Source organism: Rattus rattus, chromosome 8 (assembly GCF_011064425.1).
Source record: "Rattus rattus isolate New Zealand chromosome 8, Rrattus_CSIRO_v1, whole genome shotgun sequence".
NCBI classification, from domain to species: Eukaryota; Metazoa; Chordata; class Mammalia; order Rodentia; family Muridae; genus Rattus; species Rattus rattus.
This window is the reverse complement of record NC_046161.1, coordinates 47,099,106-47,125,084: the sequence shown is the minus strand read 5'-3', so window position 1 is coordinate 47,125,084 and position 25,979 is coordinate 47,099,106. Positions and strand designations below refer to the sequence as shown.

The 25,979-nt window shown below is 38.2% G+C and overlaps 1 protein-coding gene across 1 annotated transcript in view; it reads left to right on the top strand.

Annotated features, from left to right (window-relative positions):
• Positions 1 to 25,979, top strand: part of Ddx10 (DEAD-box helicase 10) — a 153,363-nt gene that overhangs the window by 105,723 nt on the left and 21,661 nt on the right. The window contains exons 15-16 of the mRNA XM_032911581.1: positions 589 to 750; positions 9,294 to 9,350. Of these exons, the coding sequence (XP_032767472.1) occupies positions 589 to 750; positions 9,294 to 9,350 (219 nt within the window). The remainder of the gene's footprint in view (positions 1 to 588; positions 751 to 9,293; positions 9,351 to 25,979) is intronic.

The following is a 25,979-nucleotide window of genomic DNA, read 5'->3' as shown; positions in this document are numbered from 1 at the left end:
AAACCCAAGCCAACTTTCTCCTCTGTAGTTATTTTATTCTGTGTAATTCTAACTGGTATGTGACTCATTGATCTGTTTAATTATTGCATACTGTTATGGGCTTTGAAGATGAATGAGTAAGTATAGCTAGATAACTGTAAGGATATTAGATCTAGTGAAACAGGACAGGTAATGTAAAACAGCATATTTTGGTGAGCTTTGTTCAAGCATGTACAAGGTGCCTGAGTGTAGCTCAAAGGAGATCCATTGTCACCCAGGGTTCTGCTCTACAGATGACTTTGAATTAGTTGCATGGAGAACAGAATATTAACAACAGTTTGGGAAGTGTTTTTATTATGTAATCACCTTGATTAAATATTTTGTGAAGTAGTCTTTAATTATGCTTTCACAGTATAATGGCAGTATTAGCTTGGCTGTGAGGGTCTTGTCTATGACGTCTTACTTTAACTGAAGTTTATAAGAATGTTTAAGACATAACTCATTGTAAGGTAGAATGTGGGTTTATGCCCTATTTGAAATGAGTCCACAAAAGCAAACTGTTTCTGAAGACATTCCCTTCATCTCACCCTTTGCCTTTTCTGTCTTTAGTTGGTTCAGCAGTGGCCACAGATTCAGAAATGTGCTACAGATGATGTGGAAGAAGAAGATGACACTGGTGGCATCAACCTAGAGAAAGCCAAGGAAAGGCTTCAGGAAGAGGACAAATTTGACAAAGAAGAATATAGGAAGAAAATTAAGGCAAAGCATCGGGTGAGTTTTTTAGAAGACACTGATAACGTTATTTTGATCCCTGTTTTCACTGACACTTGCTTTGTGGCTGTTAAACACTATGTTTGGTCCTATTGCTCTTCTGCTGGAGACTATATAATACTGATTTGCCACTGAAATATGCTTTTGGATAAGTGTTTTAGAGTTACAGTCTGTATGCTAGCTAATAGTACCCATATCAATCAGTCAATCATGGGGCACATATTTGAGGGTGGTTACCTAAGGTTATATTGTATGGTTATGTTTTAACCCTCTTGGTTGTAGATGTACTCCCTGATTGTGCTTAAAATTCTTACTTTGGGATAATTGATGTTTTACTTGTAATTGTAGGAATACAGAGAGATCCTGCGTTCTCCATTTCTAGAATTTTGTCATCACCAGAATGTTTTATAATTGAAATTATACAGTGTATAGCCTTTTGAGATTATTCCTTTTCATTCAGCATTATTTTCTGGAAATTCATCAGATGTATATAAAAGCATTTTCTTTAAAAAACTTAAAAAAGATTTATATTTACTTTATGTGTAAATTTGGATCAATGCGTGTATAGATACCACATATGTGAGTAGTTCCTGAAGAAGCCAGAATAAAGTGTCAGATACCCTGGAGCTAAGTTAGAGACAGTTGTGAGCTGCTTTGTGAGTGCTTGCAACCAAAATTGGGACTTCTGAAAGAGTAGCAAGCACTCTTAACTATGGAGCCATCTCCAGTTCTTCTTTTTGTCTTTTTAATAACGAGTAGTCGTCTGTTCCCTGGAATTGGCAGTGATCCCTGTTTCTGTCTCCTTGGTCCTGGAATTACAAATGTGCGCTACCACACCTGTCTAGAAGAATGTGGCTTGTTCTTCTTACATAAAAAGTAGCCTACTGTCTCTGTATATGATGTGTTCCATGCTTTTTTTTCACTTTCTTTTGAGCTTTTTGGGTAGTGTTGAAATGTAGTGCACATTTTATACTGTTTCTGCTTGATTAGAGCAGTTCTGGGCTGGCAGAGTTGACCAAGATACAGCCAGACTGTCCATCCTGCTGTAGAAGCTGGTATTAATCTTCAAAAACATCAAGCAAACAGAGACCTGAAACACTGAAGTTCTTGTTTCAGTTGTGTTCTATAGGAGGTGCCCCATGACATCCCTTCCAAACATGCCCCATGGCATCCCTTCCAGACAGAAGCATAAAAATTGCCCTCCTCTATCTCAGCAAAATAATAAAACTAGAATGGTTATTTCCTAAAGCAGAGGGTATGACTATATGGAAGATGACTGGTGTCTTGGTGGTATTTTCAGTGGTAAAATCATTTACATGCATGCATTTTGTGCTTTAAGGTAGAGAATGTATGTATTTTGAGTACTTTGGATGTAATGTTCAATGCAATAGCATGCCTGAGACTCTATAAGTATCGTGAAGTATATTTCTGTGTAGGAAACACAGAAGTAGTTTTTAACTGGTAGCTTTAATGGTTGGCCAAAAGAGTGCGCAGCAATAACAGAAGATGCATTGTCCTGAAGCCGTGCTGCTTTGTCTAATTGGTTCAGCATTCACTAGTTTGACTTAAGTTTCCTTATCTGAAAAACAACGAGACATTTAGCTCATTTCTGATGAGAAGTACAATTTTCTAGATTTTTAGATTTATTTGAAGCTCTAAGTTGGATAATAGAATTTGGATTTGTAATTTATTTTCTTCCTGGCAAATCAGATTACTTGCTGCTTGATTACCCCTTTCTTGTTCTCCCATTTCTTAGGAGCCACTCAAATCTACTGTAAAAATCATGTTCCTTCTAAGTCTGAACACACTGTTTTGTCCTAATTGTTGACTTTGAGATGATGTTTTTATTTTATATAATTCAGTATATTTCTACAATGTCAGTTTTATTCTTCTAGCATAAGGTTTTGGCTTTGTTTTTAACACGTGCCATTATGTCTCTATTGAGGCTGTCACTGAAGTTAGTTCTGTGATAATATATTTAAAAGAATTTTATATCCCACTAAAATTTTGGAAGTATTATCTTTAAGGCCTGTGGCTAAACTTTAGTTCATAAAGACAGAAAAAGGTGGAGAAACTTTTGATGGAAAGATAGGAATGTGGATTTACAGAATGCTGGTCTTCTAGTGGGCACATTCATTGCAGTGATGAACTCACAGCTTATTGGTACAGGGCCTGCCTGGGACTGGCCACTGGCTCTGGTGGAACTCTTGCTACCAGACCATTGACAGGTTCTAAGAGAGGAGGAGTCCTTGTTTTCAGTCATGTACCCACTAGTGAACATTGCAGGCTCACTACTTCAACCACACAGATGGCCCTGGTTAAACTCAGAGAGTCACACATGAAACAAAAAGTCATATGTGAAACATATTTATAGACAAAAGTTACTCCCATGTGGGAGGCAGATAAGAGAAGGTAGGCGTGAGAGTAATTGGTATGCCTTGTACTCATGTATGAAACTTTCAACAAATGTAATTAAAAATTATAGAAAAGAAATTAGACAGTGGGGACTGGCTGGATGGCTCAGCAGTTAAGAGCACTGGCTGTTCTTCCAGAGCTCCTGAGTTCAGTTCCCAGAAACCAAACATATGGTGGCTCACAACCATCTATAAAGGGATATGATGCCCTCTTCAGGCATGTGTACATATAGACAGACACAACCGATACATTTTTAAAGAAGAAATAATACAGTAAGATTTAAAGCATAACAGACATTTTTGGAGTTATAAATAAATGATAATATTAACTATATTTGCATTGATGAGTCACTAGATACTGATTTGTATTAAGGAGGTTCAGATACACACAGGGTGTACGATTGTCTTTGCTATTTGGAGTTAGCTCTGAATAGTCACATTATTTGCATGGAAATCATGACTGAAGTTATGCATGGTGGGAATGATGCTAGATGGTGGTCAGCTAGTAAAGAGGGTTCAGTGCTTAGAGTAAATCAAGGACTCTTGTTACATTCTCTCTCTTTCTCTTGTTCTTTTTCACAAGTAAAAGTTGAAAGGAAAACCATCATGAATATAGGATGCAATGGAATAAAATTTATGAGGGAAGCAAAAAAAAAAAAAAAAAAACAACCCCAAAACCCATGATTCTGATGATATGCTTCTGCTTCTGGCTTATTTATAAAGGTCACTGGTGGGTTTCATAAGTTTCAGAATTTTTAAAAGCATTTAAAAAATGTTTCAGGATGATAATTTCATATTAGAAGATAATTATTTAAGTGAGTTCAATCTTCCTGATTCAGTTTGGCCGTAGTGCTTCCTCTTAAGAATTGGTGGTTTCTGTTGGAGACTGGAGAGATGGCTCAACAGTTAGAACACGTGCTGCTCTTGCAGAGAATGAATTTGATTCCCAGAATCCACTTAGTGGCCCACGACCATCTGTCACTCCTGTTCCAAAATGTCTGATGGCCTCTTTGGACACGAGGCATGCACACGGTGCAGAGCAGAATTCCTAGCTGTCACATAGCACTGGGGGGGCATCTCCTGTCACTTCAGTATTAACAGTCGTCACCTTTTTGGGTGTGGGAGGAGGGAGAACCTGGCTTAATAAGAGGATGTTCAGAGAGGTATGAAAATTTTATGAAGACACCTCCTGTTCTTTAAGAAAGAAAAATCCAGTAAATCTGCACCCCTCTCAGGACCACAGGACCAAGGTTCTTCAATGTGTCCATATTCCAAGGTGCACCAAACTGTCAGGATTGCTTGATATACACTCAGATGGTTTGTGCTCCCCATGAGCTGAGAACAAGGTATATTTCTAAATCTACAAATTCCTCTATAGGGCCAGAGAATGAAAAAGACTTCAGCTCCGGGGAAAAAAAAAAAAAAAAAAAAAAAAGAAAGAAAAAAGACTTGCCCTGACTGTTGACAAAATTCATAGTTCATGGCACTTGCTTTTCCTCCTCCTCCCTCCCTCCCTCCCTCCCTCCTCCCTCCTCCTGCCTCCTCCCTCCCTCCTTTTTTTGAGGGGGTGAGGCCCAAAATTTCTGAGATGTCAAAGAAGGATAAATAGGTATACAGAATATTTTGTACCTTGAAATGCGATTTTCTGTCTTCTTCTTTGTGAATTTGACTTTCATTATTGAGTTTCACGCTTCCCTTTTACTTAGTCATTTGTGGCATGGAAGAACTGAAGATAACATTCCGTCTTTTTGCATGGTATAAAGTGGTTTCTTGAATCAGTAGGTTCTCAAAAAATAAAATTTAGAACAGGCACTGAATCAGGGAGACCTCAGTCATTGAGTATAGCAGTGTTCAGGTTGCACTCGTCCACGCTAGTCTTTGGTCTTTGTCTCTTCACAGACTCTTAATAACAGAGGGAAGGGACTTCTCAGTGTCCAGTCCCAGGAGCCCTGCACTGCTGTACTTCTCCTTCCTGTTTTTCTGTTTGAATGGCGTTTTCTCTTCTGTGGATGTTAATAGCTTTTCATGATCAGGGGTTCCAGGGGAGAATAGGGTGCTTGCTGTAAAAGATAACATTTCTAATGATTTATTTTAAACTGTTTTTCCTTTGTTTCACTCAAATATTGAAAGATAGTTGTCCTTTAATGCACCCCATCTCTATGTACGCAGAAACTTTTATGTCTTAGCCATATGACTTAAGTTCCATTTCTATAAGGACATCTCTCTCCTATGTGTTGTCAGTATAAGAAAATGTCAAATGAAATACTGTGTTTGCATGTACATTGAGTTAATATATTACTCAAAAGCCTGAACTTTTTTCAGTTATTATTAACATTATCATTATGTGTGCATGCACATGCAAGTGCATTTGCATGGATACATTATGTTGTAGGGAGCACATACTTTGTGGCACATTTGTTTAGATCAGAGGACACCTTGTGGAGTAGGTGCTATCCTTTCACTTCATGTCTATTCTGGGCATTGAACTCCGGTCCTCAAGCTTCTCTAGTAAGTACTTTTACCCACCGAGGCATTTCATGGCTCTAACCCTGACTTTTAAAGTATTATTTAGGGATTGGTGAGATGGTTTATCAGTTAAGAACACATACTGCTCTTATAGAGGACCTTGTAGAGGACCTGAGTTTTGTGCCTCACATCAGCTTATACACAAACCAGCTCCAGGGGCTCAGAGAACCTCTTCTGGGCTCTGTAGGCATCTTAACTAACGTGTGCACCTGCTCCCAACCCCAACACATTCATATACATAGACTTAAAAGCAAACTAATTATTATTATTTTTTGGAGATAGGGTTTCTTTATGTAACCCTGGCTGTCCTGGAACTCACCCTGCAAGTCAGGCTGCCCTCAAACTCACATTCACTCTGCCTCCCAGATGCTGGGATTAAAGGTGTGCACCAACATAGTCTGAAAAGTAAACTAAATATCAGTGATGATTAATTTTGAGATATTTTTCTGTTAAGGCTAATATGGTTTGATCAAAAGCTCAAAGAGTCTAGGTTTATGTGAAAGGGTTTTTCTGATAAACACATATCAATGTAATTCTTTGATATCTTTGAAGGTTAATTTTTAGATAGACCAATATGATAGAAGGCAGGTTATTGAATAATTACAGTAAATTTTGTTTGCTGGTTAAATAGTAACTTTCTTTACTTTTTTTGTTGTTGTTTTGCATGAAGAGCCTGACAAAAATTAAATACATAAAACATTAAAGCATTTTCAGGAGAAAATAACATTGGAATGGAAAGACTTTATTAATGAAACAGTGCCACTTGTACATACTGATAGAGAGGACCCTGCATGTGACCCTACAGAGTAGATATAGAGGAGCATGTGACATAGGAACGCACCAGAACTGGCACTGGCTCCACAGATTGAGGAGTCGTAGACTCATCGCTCACTCACTACTTGTGTCCTTAGTCTAGCGGCCTGACTGTATTGATCGTCCATCTTTTTTCACTGGAGAATGGGGATTGCCTGGCGCATTGTGATAATGTTGAGGTATTATTTTTGGCAAGAATAGTAATGTGCAAACAGACAAACATTTTTGTGGAAATATAATGCAGTTTTGGTGTATTCTATAATTATCAACTCTCTGATAGAGCTATATAGCTTTACTATTAGGTTAAGCAAAAAACTTAAACCATTTTTATTATTATAAAATAATATAAAATATATTATTATTTTACTGCAAATCTCTAGGTTGGAAATACTACTTGAATAGATAATAAGGTTAAATTGTCCAATTTGGGGAGAAAGAAAAAAAGACACATAAGTCTGCAATTTAAAGACAGTTATGAAACTAGCAAAAAGCTAGTCTTTCTTTAATAATATTATTTTTGCTCCATTGTGTCTACATTTAGTCTGCTGCTGGTAACTAGTAACAAACTACATAAAATTTTTGTATGAAATGTTTAGAAGCTGTGTCTGTTTTCTTTATCTTTTCTTTCTCTAAACCTATTCTCACATCAATGACAGCTTCCCCCACCCCGTGTGTGTGTGTGTGTGTGTGTGTGTGTGTGTGTGTGTGTGTGTGTGTGTGTGTGTGTGTGCGCGCGTGTGCGCATTTGGCTGGGTTTGGCTGGGTTTGCTTTTCTGAGATGGGCTATGTATAGGGAGGCTGAGACTTTGTCCTCTAGCTGTATCATCTCTGTGGAGCTTACAGATGAGAGTCACCATATGCAGCTCGAGGATAGAATTTGATATGAACTCTGCAGTTTTGGTTGTATTCTATAGTTACGAATATCTGCTATATCTATAGTTTTAAGATTAGGTTAAGCAGAAAAAAAATCTATTTTGATTATTATAGGGTCATTGATTGTCTACCTACAAAAACAATACTATGCATTTTCTTCTGTTATTAAAATCATGTCTGTAAACACTTCAAACACATTTTTAAAAAAAATTTATTTTGTTAGTATACATTCTCTGTGTATGTCTGTGTGAGGGTGTCAGATCCCCTAGAACTAGGACTACAGACAGTTGTAAACTGCCGTGTGGGTTTGGGGTTTTGAACCTTGGCCCTTTAGAAGAACAGCCAGTGTTCTTAACCTCTGAGCCATCTCTCAAGTTGACATTTTTTTTTTTTAAATTAACACTCACAGGAAAACTCTATAGACGTGGCACAAAAAAACATTGTTAAGATCAAATCTGTTTATGATTAAATGAGCTCATGTTAATATATGTAAATCAAATCTTTCTGAGTTTTTATTTCATCTTCCCTTTGTTTCTTTGCCTTTGGTTTCTAGAATTTCCATAGAATCTAGAATGTTCTTTTATAATTGTACAGTGGCCCTGCTAGTTATATTTTATGTGTGTGTTGGGGAGGTGAGAGAAGAAAAATGGTGATCAGTCACAGAAACAGAATAATGGGATGATAGGCATTAGGGTATGACACATCCCCAGCAGCCATTTGAATTCGAGGTTCTCTTAGTTGTTGTAGAGTCTAGTTTTATAGGTTCTCCTTTTCTAATAGATTTCATCTGCTATGCAATCAGAAGCTATTTAAAACTGCATCTAAAATTTCATCAACTCCTTTTTGGAATTAGTTAGTATTTATTACCTACCTAGACAGCATTTTGGTTTCCTTTTTATCATAAATTATTCTATAAGTCTTGTCAAGGTAAATGCTGAATTCCATTATCAGAATATGGATTAAGACTTTCTTTTTTAAGTAGAAGAAAGTCATGAATGATAGAACAGGACACAGATGAAAAAGTACCCAGCATAGAGGCAGTTCACTTCCACGTTGACAGTGGACTTCACGTAATAGTGACACACGATAGAATTATCTCCATTCCACATGGAAGGAGAACCACAGTTTTACCCTGACTTAGTCATTTACCCAGTTACAAACTGTAAGGAATCACCTACAAATTAGGGTTGAGAATAGACTCTTTGGTTTTTGGAGAAGATTGTGCTACTTTTGTAAGTTTAAAAATGACATTCTTTTTTACTTAAGTGAATCATTTTGTCTTGAATTTTAATACTGTATGCTTTTCCCCATATTTTTAAATCTATTTTGTGATCAGTGGAAAACTGATGGGGAAATTTTAAAGCAATTTAATAAAGTATCATGTTTCAGAAGAGTGACCCTTTATTGCTTTTGAATAAATATATTCCTAAGAACCAAAGATGAGAATTTTTTTTTATTTTGTAATTTCTGTTCAGACTGAGGACAAGGGAAACAATCATGGTTGTATTTTTCCTTCCTTTTTTATTCTAGTAGATGACATTGATTGTGTACTAGTTACATATTAGATATTGTACTTATAACCTATATATAATATTTATTATTAATACATGTTGCTATTCCTTTTAGACTAAGCAAGAAATTGTAAGTAACTAAAGAATGTTTAGTATGTAGTTATGGAATTGAGACCTGATTCCAGATTTGTCCTGGTTTCAGTCATTAAGAGTTGTTGCCAGGTGACGGAGGTTCAGAGTTTGAGGCCAGCCTGGTCTGCAGAGCGAGTTCCAGGAGAAACTGTGTCTAAAAACAATGTCAGACTAGTCTTATAGTATTTTATTTACAAAGTAAAACTGAAGAGTGTGTACTGCTGTCTACTGTCTAGAAGTTTCCATGCATCTAATTCATCTTTTCTTCCTGTAGGAAAGACGCTTAAAAGAGAGAGAGGCCAGAAGAGAAGCCAACAAAAGACAAGCAAAGGTGAGGAGGGATGTACGTGTGGGTGTGCATCTTCAAATCTATAGTCTTTTGTGCTTTATAAAGTATTTGACAGAGAACTTTATATAAAATAAAGATAATCTTTTGTACTATTGAGGTTAATTTAAATCTGTAATTTTCCATATACACTTACTTCTTGTGTTTATTTTTTTATACCAGGGCATTCTGGATTTGAGCCCTTGTTGTCTAGTCTTTGTCATTCATTTCCTTTATAAAGGGTTAAAAATTCTAAGCTAGCTTGCAATCTGGACTTTGCCTGACCCTTCTGACCCCCTTTTCTATTAAATACAGAAGACAATTGACTTTTTGGGCCAAATGAAGGATTTGCATACTTGTCATTTTTAGACTAGAAATATGGCTTATTTGTACTCATTTTTTTTCTTGGCAATTAGCAAAGGTCTGGCTCCCTTGAACAAGCCTGCATGTTCTTTTCTCCCTCTCCCCTATGCTAACCATGGCACTTAGTCAGAGATGGTATCTGTGCTGTAGTTTTACTCTATAGTGTAAAGGGAAAGGGCTGCTAACACTCACTGTTAAATAGCACCGTCTTTAAACGTGTATGAAAAACAGGCTCCAGAAAGTACAGCCTGACTGCTAAGGATTCTGCATATGTTTAATATGCAAGCTTGGAGTGTCGTGGCCTGGGAATTTGGGTCCTAGGAACTGTGGTGGATAAATAGAAGTCTAAGAAGACGATCTTAACCTTAATGAAAATAGCTGATGTTTATGGGTATTTCATGTTCAGCATTACCATAAGCCCATTTTGTTTTACTAATAGGCTCTCATTTCTAGATAGGAAATGTCATGTTACTACATTTCTTTTGTGCTTTTACATTTGTATGTGTAGTTTTTCTTTGTAAATGTGGGTCCCTTATCTACAGAGTCATCCATCTACAGACCAGAATTGTAGTTAAGCCTACATTTGTAATGAACATGTACATTTCCTTGCATTGATTTGTAAAAGAAGATTTTATTTTTTAATTGTGTGTTCTTGTTTGTGGCTGTGTGGGAATGTGTGTATGACTGCAGCAGGTACCTGTGGACGTCAGGTGTCCCTGGAGTTGGAGCTATAAGTGTTGTGAGCCACATGATGATGCGGGTGCTGATTTGGGTCTTCTGGGAAAGTACCAAGTGCTCCTAACCACTGAGATGCCTCTTCCAGCCTTCTTTGCCATTATTATTATTTTTAAAAAGAATTTAACCATTGGATACAACTTAACATGGTACAGGGTATTATAATTCCAATGTGACCTGAAGTACAGGAACTTGAGCATCTTCAGGTTTGGGTGTTGAGGATAGATAAGAAACCTGTCTTGGAACCAGCTTCCTTGAGTCTTGAGGAAAGACTATTTACTCTACTTTAATTTTTATATTTATTGATGCTTCATAATGGTTTGACTTGTAAGAAATTATTCTCACTTACTGGACTAATTCTGGATTCCTTTTCTTTAACTTCTATAGATGGATGTCTGTGTTTAGTTTTGATCCTCTTTCTGTTGGGGAAGTCACCTTATGGCCCAGTGTTAAGTTTGTCCAATAGAACTGATCATGAATGTGAACTCATTGATGAAAATTTCCCTCCTCTCCTCTACCTTTTCATGTTTTTTTTCTGTGTGTCTGTTTTATGACATCCAGTAGAGGACTTCCTTGTCAGGGGAAGGTCTTGTAACTGTGTAGCCACGAAGGAGCATGCTGAGAATAAATGGGGGTTGGGGGGAGGTGCTGTGCTAATGATAAGGTTGTTTTGCATATCCAGGACCTTTAATAGATGAGACTTTGTCTTGTAGTTGCTGAGCATAGTTGAGAAACCTCCATATCACAGCCCCTTTCTGGGTGTACAGAGATGAGAGCTGCCTCCTTTGAGAGGTGTTACTGTGGGCAGAGTGGCCAGTTTTTAACCAGTTCCCTGACATTCCCAGTATACTGAGGTAAAATGAAAACCTAGTGAATTTCTCAGAAGCTTGGTAAATACTATTTTGTTAAAGTTTATATCTTTGGTCTGTTGAAAGAAATTATGAGGGTGAAACTTTCATGATGATTTACTGATTTCAAGATTTATTGGTTTGGGAGATACAGGTTCCTAAAATCATTATCTTACCTGTCTCTGTGTCTGTCATCTATCTATCACTTGTTTGTTTAATTGTGTTAATTGTGTGTGTGAGCGTGCATGTGTGCACATTACAGTGCACATGTATAGATCAGAGGACAACTTGCTGGAGTCCTCTCCTTCCACTGTATGGGTCCTGGTATTAAATAGATTTTCAGGCTCGGTGTCAAGCACACTTACCCATTGAGCATTTTACTGGCCCAAAATACAAATCTTTTAGTTATGAAAACTTTCTAAAGTAAAGAAAGAAAGTGAACAGGAGGACTGCTTATTTTTCAGCTAACAAAATGAAATATAGATTTTATAATGATCAACAGAGTACATTGGTTTTGGAGTTAAGAGAAGTTGTTAGTCTTTGAAATATAGCTCATTATTTAGTTCTCATTATTTAGCTAGGTTTCCTGAGGCGCTGGCTGTTGGTCACACGTGCTGATTATAAGAGTTGATGGCTGGAAGGAGTTTTGCAGTTATATAAAGGAAGAAACAACAGTGCAAAACTTGAGATACATACTTAGACTTGTCAGGGCTCCCATGACATTGAAAAGAAGGAGGATTTATTAAGCACAAGTATATTGCTGATGAAATAGAATATTGCTAATAAAGGAACAAAGAGAACAGCTTAGAAGAACAGAAACACTGAAAAGTGACATATTGAAATTTAAAGCAATTCATATATTGTGAGGCTGGAGTTCTATACTCATAAATCTATCTAGCTTGGATGCTTAATTTACTTTGACAATAATTGTCTTAAGAAGAGGTTACCCAAGGTTTGGGGATTTAGCTCAGTGGTAGAGGGCTTGCCTAGAAGGCACAAGCCCCTGGGTTCTGCCCCCAGCTCTGAAAAAAAAAAGAACCAAAAAAAAAAAAAAAAAAAAAAAAAAGAGGTTACCCAGCAGATAAAGGCAAGTAAAAGAAGGAAATAGAAGAGAAATGAAATTATTATGGAAGAAAAATGAAAGCAGTAAGAGATGAAAAAAAAAAAGAAAAATATTTACTAAGAACGAGAAAGTGAATGCAAAAGTAGGTTCAGCTCAGACAGAAAATACACAGGGAAAAGCATTCCCACACTTGTTTACTGGGAACACATTACATCAACTGATAGTAAGGGACCTTCACTTGATGAGCCTGGGCCTGAACTCAAGCCTATGCAGTCACAAATCTGTCTTTTATTGCTACAGAACATGGAGACCTTGAAGCTGCAGCCATCTGCCTTACCACCACAGTGCTATGCTACTCTAGCAAAGTGATTAATGCTTGGGAGTCTTGAAAGTATGACAAAAGGCCCTGTGTCTCCATGTACCTCAGTGGTGGTTGTTGCTTCCTCCATTCCCAGCACAGCTGGGAAAACTCCTCATCCTCAACAGTAGCTACCCTAGCGATTATGAGCTGGGGGGTTTTAGAAGGGTGAATTACAAAGCTCAGGTTCAAGTGGATCAAGGACCTCCACATAAAACCAGATACACTCAAACTAATAGAAAAAGTGGGAAACAACCTCAAACACATGGGCACTAGGGAAAATTTCCTGAATAGGACACCATTGGCTTTTGCTCTAAGATCAAGATTCAACAAATGGGACCTCATAAAACTGCAAAGCAGTTTTCTGTAAGGCAAAGGACACTGTCAATAGGACAAAACAGCAACCAACGGATTGGGAAAAGATCTTTACCAATCCTACATCTGATAGAGGGCTAATATCCAAAATATACAAAGAACTCAAGAAGTTAAACTCCAAAGAATCAAATAACCCTATTAAAAAATGGGGTACAGAGCTGAACAGCCTTAATGTATAATAGCCAGAAGCTGGAAAGAACCCAGATGCCCTTCAACAGAGGAATAGATACAGAAAATGTGGTACATTACACAATGGAATACTACTCAGCTATTAAAAACAGTGATTTCATGAAATTCACAGGCAAATGGATGGAAGTAGAAAATATTATCCTGAGTTAGGTAACCCAATCAAAAAAGAGCACACATGGTTTGATAAGTGGATATTAGCTTAAAAGTTCGGAATACTTGAGATATAATTCACAGACCACATGAAGCTCAAGAAGAAAGAAGACCAAAGTGTCGATGCTCTAATCCTTCTTAGAAGGGGGAACAAAATATTCATAGGGAGGTAGAAGGTAGGAGGGACTTGGTGGGGGCGGGCAGGATCAGGTGTGGGAAGAGATGGGGATGATATACAGAGGGTCAGGAATTTGAACAGAAGTGTCTAGCAATGGGGGATGGGGAACTAGGAGTAATCACCAGCAAGTCCCAGATGCCAGGAAAGCAAAAGGCTCCCTGGACCCAACAGGGATGAAATTAGCTGAAATGCCCAACAAAGGGGAGGGAGAACCTGTAGAGATCATATCCAGAGGTTAGGCAAAGCCCCTAGTTGGGGGATAGGGCCACCCACTCATCTCCAAATTTTTAATCCATAATGGCTCCTGTCTAAAGGAAATACAGGGACAAAGTGTGGAGCAGAGACCGAAGGAAAGGCCATCCAGAGACTGCCTTACCTGGGGATCCATCCCATATACAGACATTAAATCCAGACACTATTGCAGATATGACGAAGTACATGCTGACAGGAGCCTGATATAGTTGTCTCCTGAGAGGCTCTGCCAGAGGCTGACAAATACAGAAACGGATGCTTGCAGCCAACCATTGAGCTGAGAACAGGGTCTCCATTGGAGGAGTTAGAGAAAGGACTGAAGGAGCTGAAGGGGTTTGCAGCCCCATAAGAAGAACAATATCAACCAATCAGAGCCCCTGGAGCTCCCAGGGACTAAGCCACCATCCCATAAGTACTCAGGGGTGGACCTATGGCTCCAGGCTCATATGTAGCAGAGGATGGCCTTGTTGGGCATCAATGGGAGGAGAGGCCCTTGGTCTTGTGAACGCTCGATGCCCCAGTGTAGGGGAATGCCAGGGTAGGGAGATGGGAGTGGGTGAGTGGGTTAGCACCCTCATAGAGTCAGGGGGAAGGAGGGTGGGATAGGGGTTTTCTGGAGGGGAAACCAAGAAAGGGGATAGCAGTTGGAATGTAAATAAAGAAAATATCAATTTTTTGGGGGGGGGGGAGGTGAGTTAACCTGTCTATCCCTTATCCTGCAAAGCTAAGTGTGACCACCAGAGGCCTCTGCTATACAAGGGAAATTACTAATGTGAAAACGGTCCGATTGACATTATAATAAATGCAAACTCCAGCATATACTATAGAAGAGTCTGCATCCTACTTAGGCTTCTATTGCTGTGGTGAAAACCATCACCAAAAGCAACTTGTGCAGGAATGGGTTTATTTCAGCTTAGAGGTGTAGGGCATTTGGAGGGTACTCATGGCAGAAACTCAAGCAGGCTCTGAAGACACTGCTTCCTGTTTTACTCCTAAGGGCCTGCTCAACCTGATTTCTTTCTTTCTTTTTTTCCTTTTTTTTTTTTTTAAAGTATAGAATAGAATTTATTCAGGGCATGGGGAGGGGAGTTAAGAGGGTAGTAGAGGGTGGTAGGGCAGAGAGAGACAGAGACAGAGACAGAGACAGAGAGGCAGAAGGAGAGGGAGAAGGAGGGGAGAGGGGAAAGAGGAAATAGAGAGAAATAGAAGAGTAGAGGCTAGCCATGAGCATGTGGAGAGAAGGGGGGAGGGGAATGGGGTGAGAAGGGACAAAGGGGCAAGAGGGTAAGAGCAAGAGAGCTCAACCTGATTTCTTATGCAGCCTAGGACCACCTAGCCAGGGGCTGCACTGCCCTCTCATACACCCCACAGACTTGCCAACAGGCCAGTCTTGTAGAGGCCTTTTCCTCAATGAAGATCCCTTCTTTTCAGCTATCTAGATCTGACAGGTTGACACAAGCCAACCAACAGAACTGGCAAATTTAAATTTAGCCCCTACTATTCATATGATTGGCAGTTTCTAATTTTGATGAACCCATAATGAAGCTTCTTTAAAACGTAATCTTTCTGTGTGTTGGTTTTCTGTTATGCTTCCTTTTTTTTTTCTTTTAAATTGGATTTTTTTTTTTTTATTAACATTTCAAATGTTACCCCCTTTCCTTAGTTTTCCTTTCCGTTATATGGGATGGATCCCCAGGTGTGGCAGTCTCTGGATGGCCTTTCCTTCAGTCTCTGCTCCACACTTTGTCCCTGTATTTCCTTTAGATAGGAGCCATTATGGATTAAAAATTTGGAGATGAGTGGGTGGCCCCATCCCCCAACTAGGGGCCTTGCTTAAGCTCTGGATACGGCCTCTACAGGTTTTCCTTCCCCATTGTTGGGCAATTCAGCTAATTTCATCCCTGTTGGGTCCAGGGAGCCTCTTGCTTTCCTGGCATCTGGGACTTGCTGGTGGCTACCCCCAGTTCCCCATCCCCCACTGCTGCACACTTCTGTTCAAATTCCTGACCCTCTGTACTTTTGTTTTCTATTTTTTTTCCATACAAGGTGTTAAAGCAGTTCATTTAGAAATCAAAGGACTCATTTAGGGCAGTCGCTATTAGTCAGTGTAATGAGGTATTTCTTGCTTCCCCAAAGGACAAAACTCTTTTACTGTATCACATGTAAAATTTTTGTTTTCCTTCAAGAGTAGTCTGCTCAGTAAGTTTCCCAAAGAGATAAATGTGGTTGGAAATGCCCTTAATCTCAGACAGGCTCTGCCTTATATCTTTAAAGCGGGAAAAGTCAATAGGAAATAAAAACAGAGGAGTACAGCTGACAAAGCATAGTAAGCTTTGCACTGATTATTAAAACGTGTCCTTGGCTTTGGAGGTGGGTCATGGGCAAAGCGATGTTCTGTTTTTAAGAATCTGTGGTGTCTACTGCCTCTTGTGTTAGTGGTTAGGTTTTGTGAATATGGAAGACTTCTGAGGATATGTTTTTTTTCTTTTTCTTTATTATGCGTGGCTGTAGAGTTACAGAGCTGCTCTGTTGTTTCTTCCTTTAAAGCCTAAAGACTTTAGTGGAGAGCAGCATGTGCTACTGCTCCAAAGAAGCTAAAGTCAGTTACTAGAAGAATTTCTCTCTCCAGGTAATCACATGACTAAAATACCACCAAGGAGAATTTTTTTTTTCTCTCTGACATGGTTTTTGTTTGTTAGATTTTTTTTTTTTTTGGGCCGTCTAATGAATTATAGGTAAAAATACTTGGAAACTAAAATTTTGTTGCCATTGTTATTGTTATCAACAATAAGTGATTTATCTTTGCTATATTTTCTTCCTCTGAGGAAAAAATATTGCCAGGTATCTATAATATTTCATGCAGAAAGATTTTCCTTTCAATTTTTTTTTAAATTATTGACATATTATAGGATTGAACGATTTTTTGACTTGAAGACAACTCTTGAATTTGTTATTTTTATGGTGTATGGTGTAGCCGTTCTACACAGCATCTGGCATGCTAGCCTTTCAGAATGCTTTCCTCAAGGCTATCTTAAGCAGTAAGTTATGAGAGAAGTGGAGGCATTGTAACCATCCGACTGCTGAAAGAAGCTGGACTCAGTCAACTGACCTGGGTCAGGCATGTCTAACCGGTGGAGTGAAAGCATCCTCAGCGCTCTGTCGTAGGCTCCAGAACGCTCTTTTGGCCTTATTTAGGAGTCTTTTGTCTCTTGAGATTTTACTCTAACAAATCCTACTTGTATTGCCTTGGCAGTATGGAGTGTGTTTAAGAGGGATTAGTAGAATGAGTTTATCTGAATCTATCTCTAGTTCCTCTTCTAAACCCTTGAAGATGTGTACACATGTGAATTCTTCCCCCTCACTCTAGTTCCCTGAGCTTTACTTTTTCTTCTTAATGCAACCATTTTGGAGAAATGTTGGTAGTTTGCTGTAGTGAATATTTGGCTATGCAGTGTGTCATACTTCTGGTCTAGGTATTTAACCAAAGAAATGCATAAATGCTTATGCCAAAAAATGTTCACGTAACAACACTAGTTATGATCATCAAACATCAGAAATTAACCAAATTATATAGTAAATATATTGTAGTATAGCCATACATTATAATATTATCTGTCTGTCATTGCTATATAGTATAACAGGAACAAATTTCACAAATAAAAATTGAACAAAATAAGACAGATAAAGACTTAATGTATAATACTCTATGTAAATTCTTTCTCAAAGCAAAACTAGCATTTAGGGTTAGAGTTAGGATACAGGACTGATTTTAGGGGTGGGATATTACCCCTGAGAAGACAGATGGTTTCCACGGGAGATTTCTAGGGAGTCTGAGTTCTGATTCCTGATTTGGTTGGTTATGTGGTTGTGACCTCTTATCAGACTGTGTGCTTGTATTTTGTGCACGTTCTTAAATATATAAGTGTATACTCATTGCCTTGGCGGAATACCTGACTAGGGCACTTTAGGAAGGAAGTCTTTATTCTGACTCGTGGTTTGAGGAAGAAGCCAAAATAGCAGGAGCTGGAGGCAGCCGCTCACATGTCATCCTTCTTCAGTCGAGAAGCGGATGGAATGGCCATCCTTAGCCTGGTCTCCGCTTTGTTCTGTCAGAGTCTAGCTCAGTGTTTGGCACCACACATCTAGAGTAGGTTTTCTTTCTTCAGCCGACCTTATCCAGAGAACTTCTTATCGATACGCCCAGAAATTCATCTTCATGTGATAATCAGGAGGAACACCACACTCAGCAAGCTTCAGCTAGCATTGTTTATTGAACATGAAGAGGTAGGTTAGATTTCAGAGAGTGCTGTCAGCTCAGTGTTTAAGTTTGGATTCTCAAATGTAAGATATTGTGAATAACTTTCATAAGCAATAAGAACTGTAACCCCCAAAAAGCGGCTTAAATGCCGGCTCTGAAAGTTAATTTATATTATTCATATACATAATTTTAAGATCCCCATGTTCCAAGAAATGTAATGATTCATCTCCTAAAATTTATATGTTTCTCTCAAATAAGAAAATGAATAGTTCTGGTGGTTCTGTAGCTTGGAAAATATTACAAAATAGTATATACATGACTTTAAATTCCCTTATCAAAATCACAGTACTTATCTGTTTTGGGCTGGAAGATGATTACTCGTAGGTTTAGTATTGACTGTTTACTTTACCCATCTTGATCTGGCCTGAGTGCATCAGTTTCCCCATATTACAGGCACAGTTCCTTTTACTCACAAACATCATTTTTGTTTTTACATTGGAAATATACACTTTCAAGTCCCTCCATTTGTTTATACTAATTCAACTGTCTTTAGAAGCCAGAAAGTATATTCCAAGAAGACTTGAACTTCACTGAATTAAAAAAAAAAAACTAAACAAACCATGGTTAGTATGTAAGTTGTAAACATGACTACTATTGAACCTTTGTTTCCTAAAGTCCACTTACCCTTAAATGTTTTGCCCTTCTCTGTACAACTGCTACTTGGTGTTTTATAGTGCTCCTTGAGAAAAACAAAATGAAGGAAGAAAAAGAAGAAATATTCCCTAAGCAACAGTGGATACATTAGAATGGATGAAAACATCCATGCTGTGAATTCTTCTCCATTGTAATTATCTGATAATAGGTTAGGGGGTCTCCTTTAATCAGTAACTGCCAAGCTCTTGAGTTGCTCTCAGAACAAGGGGTTTGGAAGTTCATTTCTGGCCCAGAAGTTTTGTAGACCAGGACATATCTTCTAAACTCTAGTTTCTTCTTCTGTGATAATAGCAGCGATGTAGCCTGCACTGTCAGCCTTTCAGAGCTACTGTGAGGATTATACATCTCTGTAGTGAGCCGTGATCACTTTCAAAGATGCAAATTATTGTTATCAGCACTGTTACATGCGTCCTTTAAGGTAAATTTACCTTGAGATACCTAGGATTACTGAAATCCAGAGTGTGTTGTCACTTAGTAGCTGAAAGGTAGATCCAGCACTTCCTTCCTTCGTCTCTCCCATCTAAGTATTTGGGTGGAAGGAGTTTACATGCATTTATACAGTATGCATACTTAAGATACTACAACCGCTCCACTTAGAGTTAGTATGTCTGAGGTCTGACATTCTGATCTCTTGTTTTGATGCTGGCAGAGGTCACTGTGGCACTGAACAAATGTACAGTGACTCCAGTGTTCTGGACTAGATGTCTTACAGCCTCCCTTTCAGGTTTACAGTTCCAGTTTATTTCTTATCTATGAGGTAATAATGTTCTTGCAAACTTTTCTACATAACATTTGTAGATGTGTGGGTTTATTCTATATAACATTTCCAACAGTAGTTAGACTGTAAGAAAACTCTAATCATCACAGAGCATTTATTTGGCTTTATTAGAGTTTTTAGAGAACATGTTTTTGAGAATATACAATATGTTAAATTTTACTGGCACGCAAAAGGGTAACAGGAGACCTAGCTAAATAATTTGATGAATAATAGAGGCTATTCAATACCAAGAGGTGGGAAGATCCTAGAAGGACTCATCGTTTTGCTCTCTAGGTCTTGAAGTACCTGTCATGTGTTAGTCCTGATAAACTGCTCTTGAGTAACTCAGTGTAATGACAGAAATTTGCCATTCTGAGTCTGGCTTATTTCACTTGACATGACGATCTCTAGTTTCATTCATTTTTGCAGGTGGCATGTTATACTTTTATAGCTGGATAAACTTTGATTATTTATATCACATTTTCTTTACCTACTTATTTATTTATTTAATTTTAATTTAATGTATGTGAGTACACTGTAGCTGTCTTCAGACACACCAGAAGAGGGCATCAGATCCCATTACAGATGGTTGTGAGCCACCATGTGGTTGCTGGGAATTGAACTCAGGACCTCTGGAAGAACAGTCAGTGCTCTTAATTGCTGAGCCATCTCTCCAGCCCCTCTACTTATTTATTAATGGATACTTAGATTAATTCTGTAACTTAGTTGTTAAAAATAATGTGTATATAAACATAAATCACACAATTATCTCTATTGTACATTGACCTAGATCCCTTGGGTTATGTATATCCAGGTGCGATATGGTTCCTGGAATTTATGACCATGTGAACATTAAAAGTGAAAAACACTTTCCCATTTCAGTCCTTTCTAGTGAATGAGCTCAATTCTGGAAGTACTTTTTTTTTTCATTGTGTAATGTTCAAATCTAATATTTAAATGTCAGAGGAATCTTTTAGAATAACACATACTTGATGTTTTTGAACCTTCCCAAAACTTGACATATTTCATCACATATTTTTACTGAGAAAATTTTTATTAGTATTTGTTTTGTTTGGTGGGGGAGGGGGGTCTGGTACCCTTCTGAAGGTTACTTAATATATAAACATTGCCCTAAATTTGAACAGACTGTGAGTCGTCAATATGGATATCAAAAAGAAGACTAAAAAAATGTGTTTTTAAATGTATTTACAGATCACAAAATCTCAATTTTGTTCTTGCTTGATATTCTGTGATTTTACCAAAAGATTTTTTTGTATTAAGAAAAGTTCAGTAGTTATTCTAGTTTCTAAAATTATGCTTTTTATGAGGTATGCTAAACCTGTTAAAATATTTTTACAGGCGTTTTGACAGTTAATATTTTTACTTTCATTATAGAGAATTCTGGTAAAATGTGGATATATACTAGAAGGCTGAAATTTAAGAATTTGTATGATCATTTATGCATTTTTCCCTACCTAGAAAACTGGGAATAATTTTCAGTGTTTGCACACATACATAATTGTATCAAATTCATATAGTTCTATTTTAGTAAATTATATAAACTAATAAATATGTATCTAACAGGGTACCTTAATTTCAAAACTATGTCATAGCTTTGTCACTTATGAATGTGTTGAGCTAGAATCATAGCTGCCATAGGGTCCCTGTGGCCTCTTAGCCACCTGTTTGACACATTGGCTAGATTCCTTTGACAACTATATTTGTCTAGGCACTTGCCTATTTGACCTCTCTATTTGGGTTTAAGTGAGAATCTCAGTGTATTTAAATGCAAGCTTCATGTTTTTGTGCCCCAAATATGTTATTGCCATGATCTTCCTAATCCTCGGGAATGATGCTCCATCCTTCCATTAGCCGAACACAAGTCTTAAAAACACTGTGACTTTTGTTTGTATTCTCCAGAGCTTATCAGAAAGTGCTATTTATTTTACCTAAATAATGGGAAATTTGCTATAGCTCAGATATGTCTGAAGTTATTATTCATTAATAGTGATATACCATGGTTAGGGTTTTTTATACTTTATTTCTTTTAATCACATTTTTAATTTATTTTCCAAATGTTTTCCCTCTTCCCAGACCCTCCTACAAGAGTTCTTCACCTCATTCCTTCTTCCATTTGATTTTGAAAGGGTTCTTTCCCATCCACCCCTCCCACCCTACCCCAACCACTCCCACCTCCCACCTTCTGCCTCCCCCGACCCTCTGCTTCCCCGTTTTGGGGCATCAAGTCTCTACAGGATTAGCCACATTCTGTCCCTCTAAACCCAGACAAGGCAGTCCTTACTATATATGTGCTGGGAGCCACGGACCAGCGCATGTGTTCTCTTTTGTGGCTTAGTCTCTGGGAGCTCCCATGGATCTGGGCTAGTTGATACTGTTGGTCTTACTATGGGGTTGAAGTCAACTCCTTCAGTCCTTCCCTTAACTCTTCCAAAGGGGTCCCTGACCTTAGTTTCAATGGTTGGCTGTGAGTATCTGCATCTGTATCAGCTGCTGGTAGAGCTTCTCAGAGGACAGCCATGCTGTGCTCCTGTCTGCAAAAGCATAGCATGGCATCAACAGGGTTTGAAGCCTGCCCATGGGATGGATTCCAAGTTGAGCTGGTCACTGGGTGACCTTTCCTTCAGTCTCTGTTCCATTTTTGTCCCTGCATTTCTTTTAGACAGGAAAAATTCTGGGTCAAAAAATTTTTAAACTGAGTGGGTGGCTCCATACCTCAAACTGGGGGGCCCTGTCTATCTACCAGAAATGGTCTTTTTGAGTTCCACCCCCTACTATTGGGCATTTTGGCTAAGGTCATCCCCATTGAGTTCTGGGAGCCTCTCACATCCCGGGTCTCTGGGAATTTCTAAAGTCCTTCCCCCCTACCTCCCACTCCCTGCAGCTACATATTTCCATTCATTCTCTTGGCCCTCTGGGCTTCTCTCTCATTCCTGAGAGAGAAAGGGGGCAACCCTTTCTCTTTCCTCTCCCCTCTCCCACCCAGCTCCCTCCCTCCCCTTGCCTCCTGAGATTATTTTCTTCCATGTTCTAAGTGGGATGGAAGCATACTCACTTGGGCCTTCCTTCTTGTTAAACTTCTTATGGTGTGTGGGTTGTATCATGGTATTATCTACTTTTTGGTTAATACTAACTTATCAGTGAGTATGTAACATGCATGTCCTTTTGGGTCTGGGTTACCTCACTCAGGATGATATTTTCTAGTTCCATCCATTTGCCTGCAAAATTCATGATATACTCACTTTTAATAGCTAAATAGTGTAATTTGTGTAAATGAACCACATTTTCAGTATTCATTCTTCGGTTGAGGGACATCTGGGTTGTTTCTAGCTTCTGGCTATTATGAATAAAGCTGCTATGAAAAAGTGGAGCATGTGTCCTTGTGGTATGGTGGAACATCTTTTGGGTATATGTCTAGGAGTGGTAGCTGGATCTTCAGGTAGAACTATTTCTAATTTTCTGAGGAACTGCCAGATTGATTTCCCAGTTTGCACTCCCGCCAGCAATGGAGGAGTATTCCCTTATTCCACATCCTTACCAGCATGAGCGGTCACTGGAGTTTTTGATCTCAGCCACTCTTGACTGTTGTTGTTGTTGTTGTTGTTGTTTTGTTGTTGGTCTCATGAGATCCCATTTTTTGATTGCTGGCCTTACCTTTTCACTTCCATATTCCTACTTAGAGTCTACCCGAGCCTCTGTGTTAAAACATAACCTCTTTTCTCTAGTACTTTCAGAGTATTTGGTCTAATGTTGTGATCATTTCCATTTAGAGATTTTTGTGAGGTTAAAGAGATAAAGATCTAGTTTTATTGTTCCACATGTTGATATGCAGATATCTCAACACCATTTATTGAATATGTCGTCATTTCTCCAAAGTATATATTTTTAACCTCTTTTCAGAAATTAGGTAGTTGAAGTTATATGGACTTACATATGGGTCCTGTATTCTATTATACTACTCTATATGTCTGCTTTTGTGCTAGTCATGTTGTCTTTATTACTGTGGTTTAGTAAGATATCTTGGAATTGAGTATATTTCTCTTGCAATATTCTTTTTTGCTAAAAAAAAAAAAAAAAAGAAAAGAAAACCGACAAACAACATGCTCCTATTTAAAAATGTGTACATACTTCCTCATTGATTCTGATTCAGTAAACTTTTATATAACATGACCTTGTTTAACAGTCCAAATATAAATGTGTTTGTTTTTTATATTAAGTTGTAATCCATAGAGGACTCAAAACCCGTGATAATATTTGTAATAAACTATGAGTAAATTAATATATTTACAAACGGGATACCATGAGGATACTGAGTGAATCAAAGAGTTAAAAACACCAAGAAAGAAAAGTAATATGTACGGGTTGTGCTTTAGGGGGGGCATGTTAAAGTTTAGTTCTGACCTGGTAGATATGACAGCTTCCTTATTTCCTCATATGTACACATCTGCTTAGTCAGCCTTCTCCTGATTGTCTTCATGGCTGGGACATTTCTACATGCAGTTTTCTTTCCATGTCTCTGTCTACTACTCAGTATTCAAAGGTCATCTGACTCATGCCCTGCCTTTCATGAAGACACCCCACATGCACCATCCTCCCAGGATGCCTCTTGAGCTCTTCTGACTCATGCTGGCTGCCCCGATTGCAAGACATTGTGTTCTTCATTACCCATCTCTTATGGTGGCAGGAATTGCATTTTAGGCCAGCACTGCTCTGTGATCAACTTTATGTACTTAGAGAAATGTTTTAATCTTAAAATTGGTAAGATGGCATATTCCTTCATTCTCCACCCCAGCACCTCTCCTGCAGGCCTTCAAGGATGCTTCGTAGGAGCTCCTCACAGGTACTTACGTAATTGAGATTAGACTATAGTCAGTGAAATCAGAATGGTCTGACAGATTAAAGTCTCTGTGTGAAAAAATACTCAGAATCTTCCAGCATAGACTTCCTCAAGTTACATATGGTCAGTAAGTAGCTTAATCACTTTCTCAAGAAAATGTAGACTTTTGCAAAATGTCAAAATGTTCCAGTTTTGTACTTTTAACCTCAAAGTGTAGTGTGAAGGAGTTCTCGTCATCGTGCCACACATAGTCCTAATGTTATATTCCATATTATAGTTTGAGAACCTCAAGGCGTCTTGAAAGTTATCTATTAAAACACACTGTTCCAATAAAACTGAGTATAAAATCATGCAGTGTTAGAATAATTCATGCTTAGGATTATGGTGCTAGTCACTTGAATTTGGCAAATAGCGGGTGTGGAATCAGAAATCTCCCCAATACTTGGTGATAGGTCTCTAGGCAGAGAAAAAAGTGACCAGGACAATTTAAAAACAAAAACAAAACAAACAACAAAAAACAAAACAAAAGCCAACCAACCAGTGAAAACTACCCAAAACCTTGTAAAATAAGCAAACATGAGGGAGGGAGGGAAGGAGGGAAGGAAGGAAAGAAGGAAAAAAAGGGAAATTATATACAGTGGGTAAATTAGTTATGATTTTCAGATATGCACTTCAGATTGTGTTTCTCCCGTGTGAGCAAAACATTTTTTTTTTTTTGGTTGTTATTTTGGTTTTTGTCTTGTTAAATGGAAAATTATCTTTATTGCACCCCTGTTCATAAAAGAATTGTGGAAAAATGTCAAAGAAAGGATAGAAAAATTTAGCACGTAGTCATCATTGTGCAAAAGAATTTCATCAAATCCTAATTACCTGGTATAAAAATTATAAACTGAGTTAATTGACTTTTTGGTAAAAAAAGATATTGTAAGTACAAACATGTTTTAATGGTTGTTGTAATGAGCAGTTTTATAGTGAACAAGACTGAACATTTGTGTTGTATTTGTGTGTACATGTTTACGTGTGAGTGTACATCCGTGCACAGAAGCCTGAGGTTGACGCTGGGTATCTTCCTATGTCACTCTCCATCTTAGTTCGTGAGTTATAACCACAGGGGTTAGGTAGCTGGTAAGTTTTCTACTTGCTGATTGGCTAGTTTGACTGTCCCCGCCTGTGCAATTGCAGGTGCACTGTCACGGCTGGCTTTATAAATACTAGAGTTCTAACTTAGGTCCTCACTTTACCAATTGAGTCCCTTGTCGTTGTCTTTAAGGGAAAGATAGAAATTTGGTATTAACTAAAAATCACGTCTGTTCTGGGTATGCAGCACTTAAGGTGAAGAATCTAGAAGCATTTTAAATGTTTATTACATTCTTAAATGAGACTTATCAGCCTTTAATTACAAACCATTATTTTTGTTTTTGGTTTTTTTTTTTTTTAATTTTATGTATGTGAGTACACTGTAGCTGTCTTCAGACACACCAGAAGAGGGCATCAGATCCCATTACAGATGGTTGTGAGCCACCATGTGGTTGCTAGGATT